General features: G+C 40.3%; 1 protein-coding gene across 3 annotated transcripts in view; it reads left to right on the plus strand.

The window, feature by feature from the left end:
* LOC124717330 (zinc finger matrin-type protein CG9776) overlaps nucleotides 1-16,377 on the plus strand; it is a 278,463-nt gene that overhangs the window by 112,703 nt on the left and 149,383 nt on the right. For all 3 annotated transcript variants that reach the window (XM_047244160.1, XM_047244161.1, XM_047244162.1), the window contains one exon: nucleotides 7,108-7,228. In XM_047244160.1, the coding sequence (XP_047100116.1) occupies nucleotides 7,108-7,228 (121 nt within the window). The remainder of the gene's footprint in view (nucleotides 1-7,107; nucleotides 7,229-16,377) is intronic.

The following is a 16,377-nucleotide window of genomic DNA, read 5'->3' on the forward strand; positions in this document are numbered from 1 at the left end:
ACTACACAATTTATTTATAGCAGATGATCAAAGGTATTCACACAGTGTAACTGGGGTGCAATCGTGGGTTTGTTTCATGCGATAGCACCTTTATAAAGATAGCACACTCCTTTATTTATGACATTGTAACGATTGGTCCCAGCTGCTCTTTTATGGCTCATTGAATTTCAAATATGATTACTTTTAATATTATTCAGCTGAGATTCTGACTATCCATTGAGATCTTGTTTGTAGTTACAGGCCATATGGAGAGTGCTTAACGGTACGATCACTATTGATCATGTAATCGATTTTGGTTCAGAAGCTTGTTGATATTAGTGGTTATGTATGACACCATTTAGGATGTTAACACTCACTATTTCAGCTGCCACAAGGCTGTCAGTGTTTCGGTCATTCCTCGTAAGCCTACCCAATCTTCCTGCGTTTTTGGCAGACTGTTACTTCTTACAGAGTGACGACTGCCTTGCATCCACAATATGTATTCTGCATAACACACACCCCATGTGCTCGTTAGGAGCATCGTTGTCTAGCCATCAAACTTATAATGAATCATGAGATAGCAGCTGTTACATTTAAGTGTAATAACAGTGGTGTCATCACCTGAGTGTATTAGTTTTATTTAATTACCATCGGTTCCGATGATGCAGTCCACCATCTTTGGCCCCTTCTACAACTCAAGGTGATCATGTTTTCAGGGAAAATCTTTGTCATTCTTCTAGTAAAAGAACTAGAAACCATCAGCATCCTCAGAACTTGTGTGTAGTGTGTCTGTTTGCAGCACATCAACTCAGCAATAAGTTTTGTGCATGACTATCCCCATTGGTAACATGACCACCCTGTCTCTTATAGGGGCCTGAAGATGTGGTGGATTGTATCACCAAAACCCGTTAAATTAAATGAAACTAATACACACATCTGATATTGTTATTGTTGCTACACATAAGTAATTGTTTAGCTGTCAAAACAAACTACAGATTGTAAATTTTGGTACTAAACTGTCACCGAGTACTCCAAACTGCTTGGATTCATTGTATGATTAGCGGTACCGACAGTAGCAATGCTGAATGACAGTCTCTAGACATGATAAAGTCTGAAACCACAAACATCTGTACAGAGAAAAATCCAACTACTAAGCTAAAGAACAATTATAAAGTATGCCAACGGTCAGGTTGTTTGGAATTGTAGCATTTGAAGTACTTCTTTTTGCTATGGAGACCTTTAGAGCAATGAAGTGAGGTGTTTTTTCTTTTCTTTTTTTCCTTGTTTTTTTCCCCCCTAGATGGAACTATTTTATAGAAACTGGGAGTATATCAGATTTTAAATGAGTTAAAAAATATTGACAGAATAAACTTATGCTGTTGGTGTTGACTTGCTAAGCACTAGTCTGAAGCAGATAATCAGTTGAAATAGTCACAGGCAGAGCTCTAGTAATATTTGTAATCATTCAAAAATGCAGTCAGTGTTCAATCAAGAGATGTATTAACTCATTTGGATAGCCCATGACAGATGCATAATGCAATACCTATTGAACGAGGTGTTGCAGCCAGCTTCGCGCAGTTTTCACTGAGATTCTTAGAGTGTGACAGGTTTTGTACTGTTGTGATGAGTTAGTTCACAATGTTGCATAGCAAGGGTGTAATCACTATTTTCGCTGAAAGCAGTTCATACAATGCTCGTGCTCGCATCATGATACTTACTCTGTCATCAGTTGCTAAGATGTATGTGCTGCAACCTGACGCGTATGCCATCTAACACGGCTACCACATGCCCAACAACCCGTTGTGCACCATTCTGCCTGCCTCAATATATAGAAATTCAGCTTTTGGGTGATCCATTTATCTGCTGGGACTGGCTTCCAACATCTTGTTTTTATTGGTAGTGTTCTTGTATCTTGTCCTTTTGTACAAATACATGATTTGCGTATCTACTTACCTTAAAGATGACACATTTACAGATAAGCACAACAAAAAGACTTACCCATTAAGCTTTTGGCCAAAGCCTTCATTGGAAAGAGAAACACACACACACACACACACACACACACACACACACACACACACACACAGTCATGCAAGCTAGCACGTCTTACTCACAACTGCTATCTCTGGTTACTCAGGCCTGGGTCTGGATAGATGTGTCAAGTTGGAATTTGTGTCACGTACTAAGGTCTATGCTTTCTTGGAAGAGTAAAAAATTTAAGCTTCTACTTCAGTGCAATCAAAAGATATACACATTTGTGTCACATATTTTGATACTCACAAACTCATTCATCAAAACGTGTAGGCCACTTCCCGTTGACCTAAAATCAAGAACTTTGGCTGGAACCAAGCTGCCACAGTACAAGTAAATGAAAGAATCCGAAAAGTGATGATTTGTAATTACGGTATATTGCACATGAAAAATTATTTTTTTCAATACTCTTTCTTCATTTCATTTGTTATTCGGTAGCCTGATTGTCTGCCTGCTATAATCCCTTTTTCTCAGGAACACATAGACATATAAAGTTGAAATTTATGTCACTTACGGTCCTTTGGCAATGTAAAAAATTTAAGCTTGTAAGTCAGTGTCACACACTGAAGTACGTGGTCCCTTGGCGGTGTAAAAAAATTTAAGCTTCTATCTTAGTGCAGTCAAAAGATATGACCATAATGTCACATATTTCTATATCTTGCAAGTGTCGATATCAAAAATAGGCAAAATCACCAAATTCCCAATTCCCAGGACGGATGAAATATCTATATTCATAATTAAGTTTGTGCAGATCCCTCAGTGCATGAGTCTTACTTGTACTTACCCAGATTCAGTATCTAAGACAACTTACTTTGGAAAATCCAGCATGGAATAATGACTTTATAAAAAGAGTAGATGGCTGCTCACCACGTAGTGGAGATGTTGAGTCACAGGCATACACAATAAAAAAACTAATAAACAAGTAGTCTTGCGGCCAGGCCACCTTCTGAATTAGACAACATATACACACACATTCACACAAACGCAACTCACACACGACTGCTGTCTTTGACTGCTGGAGCCATTTGGCCAGATGATTTTGGCAACCAGATTGGTTGTGTGTGTGAGTTGCATTTATGTGAACATGTGTGTGTATGTTGTCTAATTCAGAAGATGGGCTTTTGGCCAAAAGACTACTTGTTTAGCAGTATTTTGTTGTGCCTGCCTGCAACTCAACATCTCCACTATGTGGTGTGTCACAAATTAACTCTGAACATTCAAGTCTGCCTCCTGACTGTTTCCACCAGTCAGCAGGCTCTCTGAAATATTTCCTTATTTGATCAACCTGTAGCTGGCACAACACTTCTTGGCTTATGTGCCATGACATTGCACCACTGAAATTAAATCAGAAATTGCCCTTCCGTTCCCTCCCACTGAACAAAGCACACTCATTACAAACAGACTCACTCTTTGCTGCCATATTGCTATCAAATGAAGAATAAGTATTGAAAATGACTATCAGTTTTTGGGAGAGAGTAGAAACATGGTGCAGGAATCAGTGCGGATTGTCATGCATGGTCTAGCCAAACAGGTTGGACCCTGAGATACAGAAGTCACCCTGCACTGCTGTTGAGATAGAGTTAATTGACTGACACATCATAAACAACCTGCTGAAATGAGATGTTGCTGCATGTATCTAGATCAGCCAGCGTTTGCCTTCATAAATATTTTGTCACTACATGAGTTCTCTGATGTGTGGTCCAAGACAGAGATGTGCAAAGAAAGCGAGAGCATGCATGCTATAAAAGAAGATGAAACTCTGATATATTCATACGAGTGTGAAACTGAGCAGCAAACCAGCTGTTTGGGTGTTCCAAGGGGCACTAAAACCGACAGAAGGGGTTTGTTCGCAAAGCACTCAGAACTGCAATGTTAATTTACATATTCTATACCATTATTCATGGCCCCTATGCCTTTATAAGCTTCTTGAACTTATTGTAGCGGCACCACAGTTTAAGATAGGAAAGTTAGATTCGGTGCAACATTTCTGAGCGCACAAGTTACAGCCAGGCGCGGGCCTGTTGACAGTAAGTTACGCTGACCAGCAGTTGTGAAGTATAATGGAGGCCACAGGGCTGTCGAACCACTGGAAAGAGTAAAAGCAGCGGTTTGCATGGTGCAAGTTACAGGCAGAAGGGGTCCACTGGCACAACCTAGGTGTTGTGAGTACATGACTCAGAGTGGCGCGTTAGCAAAACAGAGGCACACAGCCGCGTATAAATAGGTGCCGGTTTTCTAACAAGGCATTCAAGTGTGACAGCTCTCCTCGATGGCGGGGCATTTCACATCACCGGCCACACCAGCAGCAGATGGGATGCCAGCGTTCCAGTCCACGGCAGGTCACTAGTTCGACCCTCAGAGGCTGATGCGGGATCCATAGCCAGCCAATGACGGGCCACTCCACAGCTCACTACCACGGACAGACTTGGTGGCTCCCAACACACACCGGAGACATCCGAGGCAAGGGCCGCAGATTCGGACTTCGGATCACATGCTCTTGTCGCCCGCTATCTGAACCATGACGGGAAGAAGCTGCCTGCGGTTCCTGATGAGCTGTGCTGAGGCAGCAGGGGCGAAGACGGCTGAGTCGACTGTCGGCGCATTGTGACAATGCGGCCGTACGAGACAGACACACAGCAGTGTGTGCACATGTCGCTGTGGCAGCCATTCCCATTCCACGTCAAGCTGTACCGCACACAGCGAAGTGGTGTACTCAGCATTGCGGGACCTGGTGACACAGACTGAGGGGAATGCGGCACTGTAGTTGAAAACAATAAACCACTTGGAAATCTCGGAAGAGTCTTAATACGGTACCTTCTACCCCTTACCAACATTTGGTGTTGCTGTTATATTCAGTGTCAGAAGTTTTGCTCCACCTGTTATTTCATTTCAATTTAGAATTGTTACATCACATTTCTGGCAAATAGTTAGTGAAATTCCAGTGGGGTTAATAAGTTCCTGGCACATTAATACTGTGAGCCATATACTGACTCTAACCTGGGCCGTTGCATTTGGCTAGCAACTGATCTCTCCAGGCACTACTAATGATAGGACTCAGCACACACTCTACAGCTACATCTACATCTACACCCTGCGAACCACTGTGAGGTGCATGGCAGAGGGTATGTCTCATTGTACCATTATTATGGGTTCTTCCTGTTCCATTCATGTATGGAGCATGGGAAGAACGATTGTTTGAATGCCTCTGTGCATGCAGTAATTATTCTAATCTTATCGTCATGATCCCTATGTAAGTGATACGTAGTGGCTTGTAGTATATTCTTAGAGTAATCATTGGAAGCCAGTTTTTAAAACTTTGTTAATAGGCTTCCTTGGGTCAGTTTACATCTATCATTAAGAGTCTTCCAGTTCATTTCCTCCAGTATCTCTGCAACACTATGCCATGGGTTAAGCAAACCTATGACCATTTGTGCTGCTGTTCTCTGTATACGTTCAGTATTTCCTGTTAGTCCTATCTGGTATGGGTCCCACACACTTGAGAAGTATTTTAGAACTGGTTGCATGAGTGATTTGTAAGCAATCTCCTTTGTATATTTATTCCACTTCCCCAGTATTCTACCAATAATCTGAAGTGTACCATCTGCTTTACCCACAACTGAACCTGTGTGATCATTCAATTTCATATGCCTGTGAAAGGGAAATGTCCCATCTTCGAGTCCCAGTAAGGCACACAATTTCAATTTGCTAGGAAGTTTCAAGTCAGCACACACTTCACTGCAGAGTCAAAACTCATTCTGGAAAATTGTGTATTGTCTTAACAAAACATACAGTAATCGGATTACATCAACTTTCTGGGTTCCAGGTACTGAATTAGAATGAATGACAAATATCATTTTAACATTTGATTAACTAACATCCATTGTTCATAAACCAACACTTTGGAACACATTGTATTTCCAAGGTAGGCCGGTTATCCACAGAATGTCTTACCCCCAGGTATTTTCTGTCATGAAGTTTGTGCGCTCACCATCCTATTTTGAAGATGCGTGCTGTACTTCATTAAATCTCACCCCGTGCAAATAAACATAACAACCCACTTAAAAATATGGACCTATACATTTGACATCTTATTTTATGAAGCGACGTGTATCACCACAACTCCCAAGAAAACGATCACTCATTCATTAGACTACAATGCACACGTCACAACAGTCACTTTAGAAAATTAAAGAACATGTAATGCTGAAATTTTGTGCAACAATTCGTGCGTCACAATTTGATGATAAAATAAGGAGAAATGAGCGAAAACATAGCATTGATCTTCAGTGTGATAACACTAGCTGTCACAAATCTTCATCCTGCTCTTCACCTATTTTGTCATGCTCTTTGTGGTTGGCCTGTTATTCATGTTGTGGCAATGTTCCTTACCCACCACTCCCCTTCCTTATCCCGCCCTCCATGCCACCCTCCACACCCCGTCTCCCCCTCCAGACATGAAATCTGTGTACCTATCCTGTATTCATCTGATGTAAAGCTTGTGTTCTGGTGTGAGAACATTTCCAAAATGTTTGCGAAATGTGTATCAGAGCTGGGACATGGTTACTTTGTCAGATGTTCGAAGACTGCCTAAAAACCACATCAAGACCAGCTATTGATCATATTGATTACTTGACTGAGAAAAACATTTAATTAATTTCTCATTGTCCATATTCATCTGTTTATCACTTGTTGGCTACTACTTCTTGTTGCCTTATGTAAAAAAGGATCCCCTCGAGATGCTGTTAAGTCCTGTGAAACTCGTGTTTTTAAGGTACCAATATTAGAGTGGAAAAAGAGTTTTTACAATTGCTCTAAACACATGCAAAAAGGTAAAAATTTGAAAGGCAAATATTTTGATAAACAATAAAGCAATAACTTCCAAAAAAATGTTTCTTTTGTTGTTTTTATTAAACTTAAAAGGCTATAGTAACTATAGTAACATTGTATTCTGTTTGTGTCTCAGTTGATTAATGTATTCTGTAATTTTTACCATTCTTCTGGTTTATTCCTTCTTTCATATGTGGGAACCAGTGTGTACCATACCATATTCCTTTCACTGAGTTATTAAAATTTTACAAGCCCTTTCCACATGTGCAGGAGTACAGCACATCTGGGCAAGCAGCAGGACAGTCTTGGCAGAACAGTTCCTTGTCTACCATGTATTCTGAAGCGGCGCCAGCACCAGGTTCTGGTGGAGACGGCGGTACATCGACAGCAGGTGAGTTTGTGACACAGCCACTAGAGAAGTTGCACCATACTCTAATTCACAACTGACAGCATATCGACAGCTTCATAAATGTCACTTTTTATAGTCAGTGACTGAGATTTAAGAGGACCGACCCTTGTGTGCTAAATACTATGTCTCCTAAGTGTGTTGTACACTTTCATAAATTAATAACATGACTTGTAATTCACTTCGAAGAATTCTCCACGTATTTACTCTTTGAGGTGACACATTTTTCCCAATGACAGAGGCCTCAGTGGGATCTTTGGCATGGAAATCTGCATTTCGGCTATTCACAAAATTTTCTAACTCAAAAATTACTTATCAACACTCTGGAAGTGCCTGCCATGCAGTGATATCTTCATAGGAGGAAAGAGGCATGTGTTGTAATGTGTCACGAGCCAGGGCATTATTGTGAAACTAAAGCATCCTCTCGGACAGCTTTCTGAAACACTTAATCATGACAGCCTCCAGTAATCTCATCAGAAGATTCCAGTAGTATGCTTCTATCACGGATTGCTTTGTACAAGCTTAAGATCTCATTACACGGACCTGGCATTCAAACATTGGTGTTGAGTATGACATGTTCACCATGCTGCTGAATGCTCAGGAACTATGCAGCTTGTGCATATGGTATGTGTGGTGTATGTGATAGTATCTAGCTTGCAGATCGTATAGTTCGTTTACAAAATGGATGGGTGTAAAATCTTTTTGTTAGCTCTGTTAATGCATTAGTGTACAATGACGGATATATCCACTTTGGTACTCTTGCGTCGTAATGTACAGTGACAGATATTTCCATTGCCATACAGCTGACCCGTAATGCCACTTTAGTGGGGTTCTGCTTTACTGGCTCTTCTGACATTAGTTCACCCACATTGGCAATAACTGACAGAAGCTGTATATGTTGAAACAGACCAGTGGGCCTCGTGGGAGAGCATTTTTTTACGGTGATCCATATGAATCTGAAGGTGAAAGAATATGCTAGTTGCTTGAAGAAAGTGATTTAAGAGTTGTTGGTGAAGGAATAGATTTGAAAACAGTGATTATTCAAAATCTGCCTCTAGTGACAATGGTATTTGTGACTATGGAGAGGATTTATACACACAACAATGACGGCAACTTATGGAAGCCCGAAGCAAGTAGCAAGTTCACTGACAATTACTGATGAGTGGAAGTGGGATAATGTTTGGAATAGCTCTCATGTTAGCAACAGCAACAATGAAGTTAATATAGTTTGCTGGTTTCTGCAGATCCTTGGGCCAGAACACAACATTAATGACAGTGACAAGAGAATCGAGAAGAAAACTCACTATGACTCAAAGCAAGTAGGATCGTTTTCCTACAAAAATACTCTAAAGAGACAAAAAAGCATTCCCTACTAGAATATGCACGGTGTGTTGCAGCAGAGGACAATGCAGATAATCCTGCTTTCAATATGATCAGGGCAAAGTTTTTCTATGTGTGGAGGATTGTTTTAACACCTGTCATATTCAATTAAACTTTGTTTGAATATATCTCATACAGGGTGTCCCACTCGAAAGAGGCCTCACGAACAAGTGTAGTAATTCCACTGAAATTGCACAATGTAATTTGTGATTATTGTTGTGGCAACACTGTACTCTGCAACATGGTTTGATGCCACAGTGTGTTTTCCTCATGTCACTGGCTGGCGTCCAGTGTTTGGTGTCAGTGTATCACTGTTCTGTCGAAGAGCGTGTGTTTCTTGTGAAACAATATTAGATTCTGGTTCCATTAAGGCATGTCAGTGACTGTTTGTTGAATGTTTTGGGGACCAGCATATACTGTCTAAATGCTGCATACAAAAGTTAGTGAACAAAATGGAGAGCCGTGAAACTGTGTTGGGTCTTCATGGCAGGGGTCAGACACCATTATCGGAAAAAAAAGGTGATTAATGTAATACAATGATTGTTGGCCTCTCTTGCAAAGTCTGTTCGACTTGTATCTTAGAAATGTGGAATGTCATGGAGCACATGTCACAGAGCTGCAAAGAAAGCCAGCATGTATTCATACAGGTTTACAGCTGTTCATGAGCTGAATGCCAGTGATGAAGACAAACGCATTACATTTTGCCATTGGTTTCAGCAATTTATTGCTTAGGTGCCAGGAATAAAGCAGTACACATCGTTCATTAATGAGGCAGGTTCCACCTGTCTGGCTAAATAAACTCTCAGAATACACATGTGTGGTGTAATAAAAATCCACATGCACTGGTCGAGCAACCCCCGCATTCAAAAAAGATTGGTGTGTTCTGTCCAGTGGCATCACATTTCATCATCAGGCGTCCCCCCCCCCCCCCCCCCTCCCCCCTACTGTGACAAGTGCAGTTTACATCGAAATGCTTCAGGAATTTGTGAACCATTTGCACAAATTTCTGAACGCGTTGGATGATGATGAACTTACTTGGCTGGTACCAACAGGATGGTCTAACATGCCACACGTCTCGAGCGACTGTGGCTGAGGTTGAATCATTTTCCCCTGGTGGACTGATTTTCAAAGGACTGCTGCCCCCAAGGTCACCTGATAAAACACCCCCTGACTTTTTCATCCAGAGTGGACTAGAAGGCAATACTTACAAGAACAAAACACAAAACTTGGGAGATTTATGGGAGAATATCATCCATGAAATCCAGGCAGTGACGCCAGAGGTTCTGGCAGCAACAGTTGAGAATCTGCAGCATCGTGTTCAATTGTGTTTACAAGTTGAGGGCAATCACTTCCAATGCCTTCTGTGATTCAGCTTTATTTCCCCATGAACAATGTATGATGTGTTTTATGCAAAGCCTGTAAATGTAAATTAAGCAAATGTATGTTTGTGGGGCCACTTTTGAATGGAACACCGTGTAATATGATGTCCATATAGAATAAAATGACCACTGTAAAATAGCGTTCAGTATGAGCACAAAAGTTGTCAGAAATATGTGTACAGCTGTGTGAAAATTTTAACAAAGAAACACACCGAAGTGCCAAAGAAACTGCTATTGGCATGTGTATTCAAACACAGAGATATGTAAACAGGCAGAATATGGCCCTGCAGTCAGCAACGACAATATAAGACAAAAAGTGTCTGGCACAGTTGTTTGATTGGTTACTGCTGCTACAATGCTGGGTTATCAAGATTTAAGTGAGTTTGAATGTGATGTTATAGTCGGTGCACAAGCAGAGGGACACAGCACTTCTGAGGTAGCGCTGAAGTGGTGATTTTCCCGTATGACCATTTCAAGAGTATACCATGAATATCAGGAATCTGGTAAAACATCAAATCCCCAACATCGCTGCAGCTGAAAAAAGATCCTGCAAGAACAGGACCAACGACTACTGAAGAGAATCATTCAGCATGATAGAAGTGCAACCCTTCTGCAAATTGCTCCATATTTCAACAAATTGCTCCATATTTCAATGCTAGGCCATAAACACGTGTCAGCGAGTGAACCATTCAACAAAACGTCATCAGTATGGGCTTTTGAAGCCAAAGGCCCGCTCGTGTACCCTTGATGACTGCATGACACAAAGCCTTACAATTTTCCTGGGCCTGTCAATACAAGCATTGCACTGTTGATGACTGGAAACATGTTGCCTGGTCGGATGAGTCTCATTTCAAATTTTATCGAGTGGATGGACGTTTACGAGTATGGAGACAACCTCAAGAATCCATGGACCTTGCATGTCAGCAGGGGACTGTTCAGACTGGTGGAGGCTGGTGTGGGACATGTGCAGTTGGAGTGATTTGGGACCCCTGATACGTCTAGATAAAACTCTGACAGGTGACACATTTGTAGACATCCTGTCTGATCACATGCATCCATTCACGTCCATTGTGCATTCCGACAGACTTGAGCAATTCCAGCAGGACAATGCGACACCCCACACGTCCAGAACTGCTGCGAAGTGGCTCCAGGAACATTCTTTTGAGTTTAAACACTTTGTCTGGCTACCAAATTCCCCAGACATGAACATTATTGAGCATATCTGTGATGCCTTGCAACATGCTATTCAGAAGAGATCTCTACCCCCTTGTACTCTTTAACAGATTTATGGACAGCCCTGCGGAATTCATGGTGTCAGCTCTCTCCAGCACTACTTCAGATATTAATGGAGTCCATGCCATGCCCATGCCCATACGGCACTTCTGCATGCTCACAGGGCCCCCTATACAATATTAGGCAGGTGGACCAGTTTCTTTGGCTCTTCAATGTAGTATGCCAATGGGTTAAAATGGATATTTTCTCACTTGTCCATATGCTAGCTGTGTTGTTCTGTCCATAGCATACTTAAAAATACCTTCATTACCCATGAGCATCTTATAAGGCAAAAAATGAAAGTTCCATATACAATAAGTAAGAATATCAGCTTATTAAAGTTCCATTACAAAAATCATGATAGAAATTTACAATAGCCTTCCATATAAGATGAAAATTATTTCATCATTGTCACTTTTCATAAAACTGCAAAGACATTCATATTTGATCACTGTTCCTATTCAGTACCAGAATTTGTAGAACATGTGAAATAGAAGACTAAACAAGAAAATACTACAGATTTTACTGCAGGTAGTGCAACCTCTGCTGTAGATGAAGTCAATCAAAGAAACACCCCTCTGAAGAGCACACTTTTATTTACATTACTTAAAGTTTTATAGAATATGCTTGTTTTAAATTATCAAAAAACAAAAATGATGTGACTTACCAAACGAAAGCGCTGGCAGATCGAAAGACACCCAAACATACACAAACATACACACAAAATTCAAGCTTTCGCAACAAACTGTTGCCTCATCAGGAAAGAGGGAAGGAGAGGGAAAGACGAAAGGATGTGGGTTTTAAGGGAGAGGGTAAGGAGTCAGTCCAATCCCGGGAGCGGAAAGACTTACCTTAGGGGGAAAAAAAGGACTGGTATACACTCGTGTGCGCGCGCACACACACACACACACACACACACACACACACACACATATACAGACACAAGCAGACATATTTAAAGACAAAGAGTTTGGGCAGAGAGAGAGCCTCAGACATATTAGAAAACTCAGAGGCAAGTGAAAATAATTTGGATGTAGTGTAATGTGAATGTGCACCACGTCATGCCCCACTTTGTAACTCAGCATCTCTATTCATTACCCGAAGCAGAACTTCTGTATCGACCAACTTTGTGCATTACTGTCTTCTGAAGGCTTCATTTACAGACGTTTTATTAACTGACATTTAATTACAACAAATCGTACAAAAAAAAAATGTTTTATACGGATCTTCACGGTGCCTCGAAGTGGTGTACTTTCATAACACGCAAGTCACACACAACCAGCAATGTGATGTTCTCCATCATTTCATTTCAACAGATCATACCGATAAATGACGGGTTCTCCACAGATTAATTTGCTGGTATTTTGAAATGCCATATTGTAGTTGAAATTAGTATAAAGGCAGGGTTCCACAAAAGTAATAGTGTAAAGTCTGAAGCAAACATGTAGCATGTAGCAAGTTATAGATACATATAAAGCATGAAGAATCATGATGTAATTATGTAATTTCTTTTATAGTACAAGTAACCAAAAAAGGCATTTGCATTTCGTGTGTGGAAGTTGGTATGAAGGCACTCGCTGTCCTGTTGAGTTACCGTATTTACTCGAATCTAAGCCGCACCTGAAAAATGAAATATGAGACACAATTTAGGTTGAACGAATGACGATACAGCTACAATAGTTTGGTTCAAGTCGTAAGCTTAGCAGTTAAGCTTTACCAGGTAGCCATTGCTATGCGTCAGGCCCGTATTTATACTGGTACCCTTCCTTTTTCACGTGCTTCATCTGTTTTGAATCGATTGCTTATTTTTCTTTGATCTGATAAGTGCTGTTCTCTTTGTTATAGGTGTTTACGTCACTCGAAGCTGAAAATGCGTTGTTGTACTGTGTCCTGCATTGTTTGTCGCATTCTGATAATGTGTGTTTACGACCTGTCACTGATGTCGGCATGGCTTGCTTTTGTGCGCGCTACCGCCACTTACGATAAAAGAAAAGAGAGGAATTGTCTCATTAGCGAAACAATGGCAAGAGACTGCTATTTGTTGTTACTTACACTGCTGCTTTCTTTGATAATGATCAACAAGAACCAAATAATAGACTGCGTATGATACATGTTCTGAACGAGAGTTTAGCTAAAATTTTTCGCCATTTGAAAATTTTTGCAGACGCCTCGTTTGTACATTACATTCTGCACAGAAATTAGAGTCATCTTAGATTTAAAAATCTAGTCAATTGCCATGCTTCATTTCTGACTGTATCACTATTAGGCATAAGAATAATACGAGTATAAACATGACATGATATGTATATTCTTCCGCGTTTGCTGTTGTCTCACACTAGTTTCGAAGTTCATTAGGCAGATAGGATTTAAATGAGATAGCAGCAAACAAAATAGAATACATGGCAAAATGTTTATATTCGTATTATTCTTATGGTGAAGAGAATACTGCATGTGATTCTCAATTCATAAAAGTTCCTATTAGCAACCATCTCTTCTCACAGGTAGGAAAAAATTCAGAACGTAGAGTTGGCCATATTGACAAACATCCCAAACAGTGTTGCCAGTCGTATTTTCATAGTACATTGAAATGCTGCTACATTCGAAGATGAACAATACGGAATTTGTATTTACTTCGTTGGATAATGTATGAAAATGCAGTGATCGAAACTCGGGGCGGAGAAAAAAGCTCGTCTTCCACCTTTTTTTAATTTATTTACTGACTCGGAGGTTTTGGCGCCAGTATTTATCTTTGTGCCTGCAATGCGTGCCTGTGTAGCGCTATATATATTCAACGGCAGAAGTTAGTTGTGGTGGCACCTACCACCATTTTTCAGAACTTGCGCTTATTTTACACTCGATTCTAAGCCGCATGCGGTTTTTTTGGATTACAAAAACCGGAAAAAAAGTGCGGCTTAGATTCGAGTAAATACGGTATTACATTGTTAATACTTTGTCTGACCTACATTCTTCATAAATACCTCAAAAAATCTCTTCAGCATTAATTTTTTAGGTTTAATAGTTCTTGCAGTGATGTTGCTTCCCACTCTTCTCATATCACTCTTTCCAGCTTATGTATGGCCTCAAATTGCCTTCCATTTGTATAAACACGTCTTGCAAGTATTCCTCAAAGGTTTTCCTTGAGGTTCAAATCTGGGCTAAGTGAAGGCCAGGGTAAGACATCCATATGTTTATCTTCATACTGTAACATTACGAGTCAAGACAGCTGTAACGGAACTTGAATAGCGTAAAGTTATCGTTAAAAACGCACGCCGCGCGATTTGTTATGATTTGGTCGGTCATAATAGTAGTAACATGCTTTTGAATACAATTAAAATATAACGGCGATACCTGTTTAGCGTTATTGGAAATAATATGTAATAAATTAATGATTAAGGTAGCCGATCCTATAAGAAGAGGTAAAATTGGGCATATTAAGGTGTTTTGCTTTATATCGACTAAGCCGATGATACGGCGTCTTTTTTTTCCGTTTACTCTTAGAAGAAAAAAAAGAAAACCAGTAACGAAGTGCTAATTGTGCGTTGTGAAAAATATAGGGGCGAATTTTAAATAGCTACAGTGTATAATCAGACTAACAAATGGACATTCAGTTACGCGAAATAGCGGACAGTGAAGTGTGGTCATTAAATTGAGTACACCTACAGGGCGGTCAATTCCCGGATAAGTCTATTCGTGTCTCACGAGGCACGCGGAATTGAGACCGTTTTTTTTTATTATATCACGGAGAGCGGGCTTCAATTTATAAAAAGGAGAAAAGCTGTATCATTATCATTGACTTTTGGTGTTATGCAACCATAACTGTTCATCAAAGGGTTTCGGTGAATGAGTGGTGAATGCGAAATGAAACTGTGAACGAAGTTATGTTAAATAAAGCAGAAGAGACAAGACAGTTTGGTCGTATCTGTTATTATTCCATAAACCGTAACATGTACTCTCATTGTACGAAGCCTTTATAGACGATCGTTATGACAATTTGCTTTGAAGGGATCTCGTTACGAGTTAAGTTTTGGGGACCTGGTCAACAGGGGATAGTTCGTAGATCTTAACTACTGCAGCTATTCTGGAATCAGGTGCTACCGTGACCGTTGTGTGTTGTCTATGGCTTAAGGTCATCATATCTCATGCTCTAAGATCGACGCGCCTTTCCTCTTGGTATAACGGTGTCTCACGGTAACCACGACAACGCCGATGGCGAAGGAAGATACGGTAGAATACCACCTTTTGGTTATAGCAGAAACATATGCAGTTATGATATCTTGTTGAAACATTAGACTTTCATCCTCTAGATCCTCACACATTCTATTCAGTTCTGTCTCTAGCATTTCAGTGTAGATTTTAGAGTTCATTCTAATGTTCAGTCAAGCGATACCTTTAACACAGAAGGCTGCTCAAATCATAGCACTGCCACCATTAAAAATTTCTGTTCATTCTCTGTTCTCAGATTGTGCCATTAACATTTGAAATCCATCCTGGCCATCTAAGTTAAACCACTTCTTATCACCGGAGATCACTTTATCCCATTTTGAAGTCCATGATGTACGTTTTTCAGCAAACTCCAGTCTAGCCTGTTGATGTTTGTGTGTTAATGTGTGTTACGGCAGTCATTTCTTGAATGCTAGATGTTTGTCATGTGACAGAATTTGTCACACAAGTAATGCAGTTACTGGCAACTGTAAATCAGCAACAATTTGAGAATAATAATGGTTTGTGGCTCTTGCTTTGTGCAAAAGTAATCGTATCTATGCCTTCAAGTAATTTTCTACATTGCCCACATTTTCCATTTTGTCCACTGAGTCTAATGAAATTATTAATCACCGTAATTGTGCAACTCAATTTCTTATCAATTTGACAATTAGAGTGTCCTATTTCCTTGTTTGTACCGATTTTTGCATTTTCATCACATGAAAACTGTTTTCCACATGGCATTGTCACAGTCATAGTTTATGTACACAACATATGCTTTCACTAATGGTGACTGCTGGCCATGGTGGCCGAACAGTTCTAGGCGCTTCAGTCTGGAACTGAACTAATTGTGACTTTTTCCTTTCTGCAGTAAAGACACATATGTACACGCTAACACTACAC

This window comes from Schistocerca piceifrons, chromosome 9 (genome assembly GCF_021461385.2).
Source record: "Schistocerca piceifrons isolate TAMUIC-IGC-003096 chromosome 9, iqSchPice1.1, whole genome shotgun sequence".
Classification (NCBI taxonomy): domain Eukaryota; kingdom Metazoa; phylum Arthropoda; class Insecta; order Orthoptera; family Acrididae; genus Schistocerca; species Schistocerca piceifrons.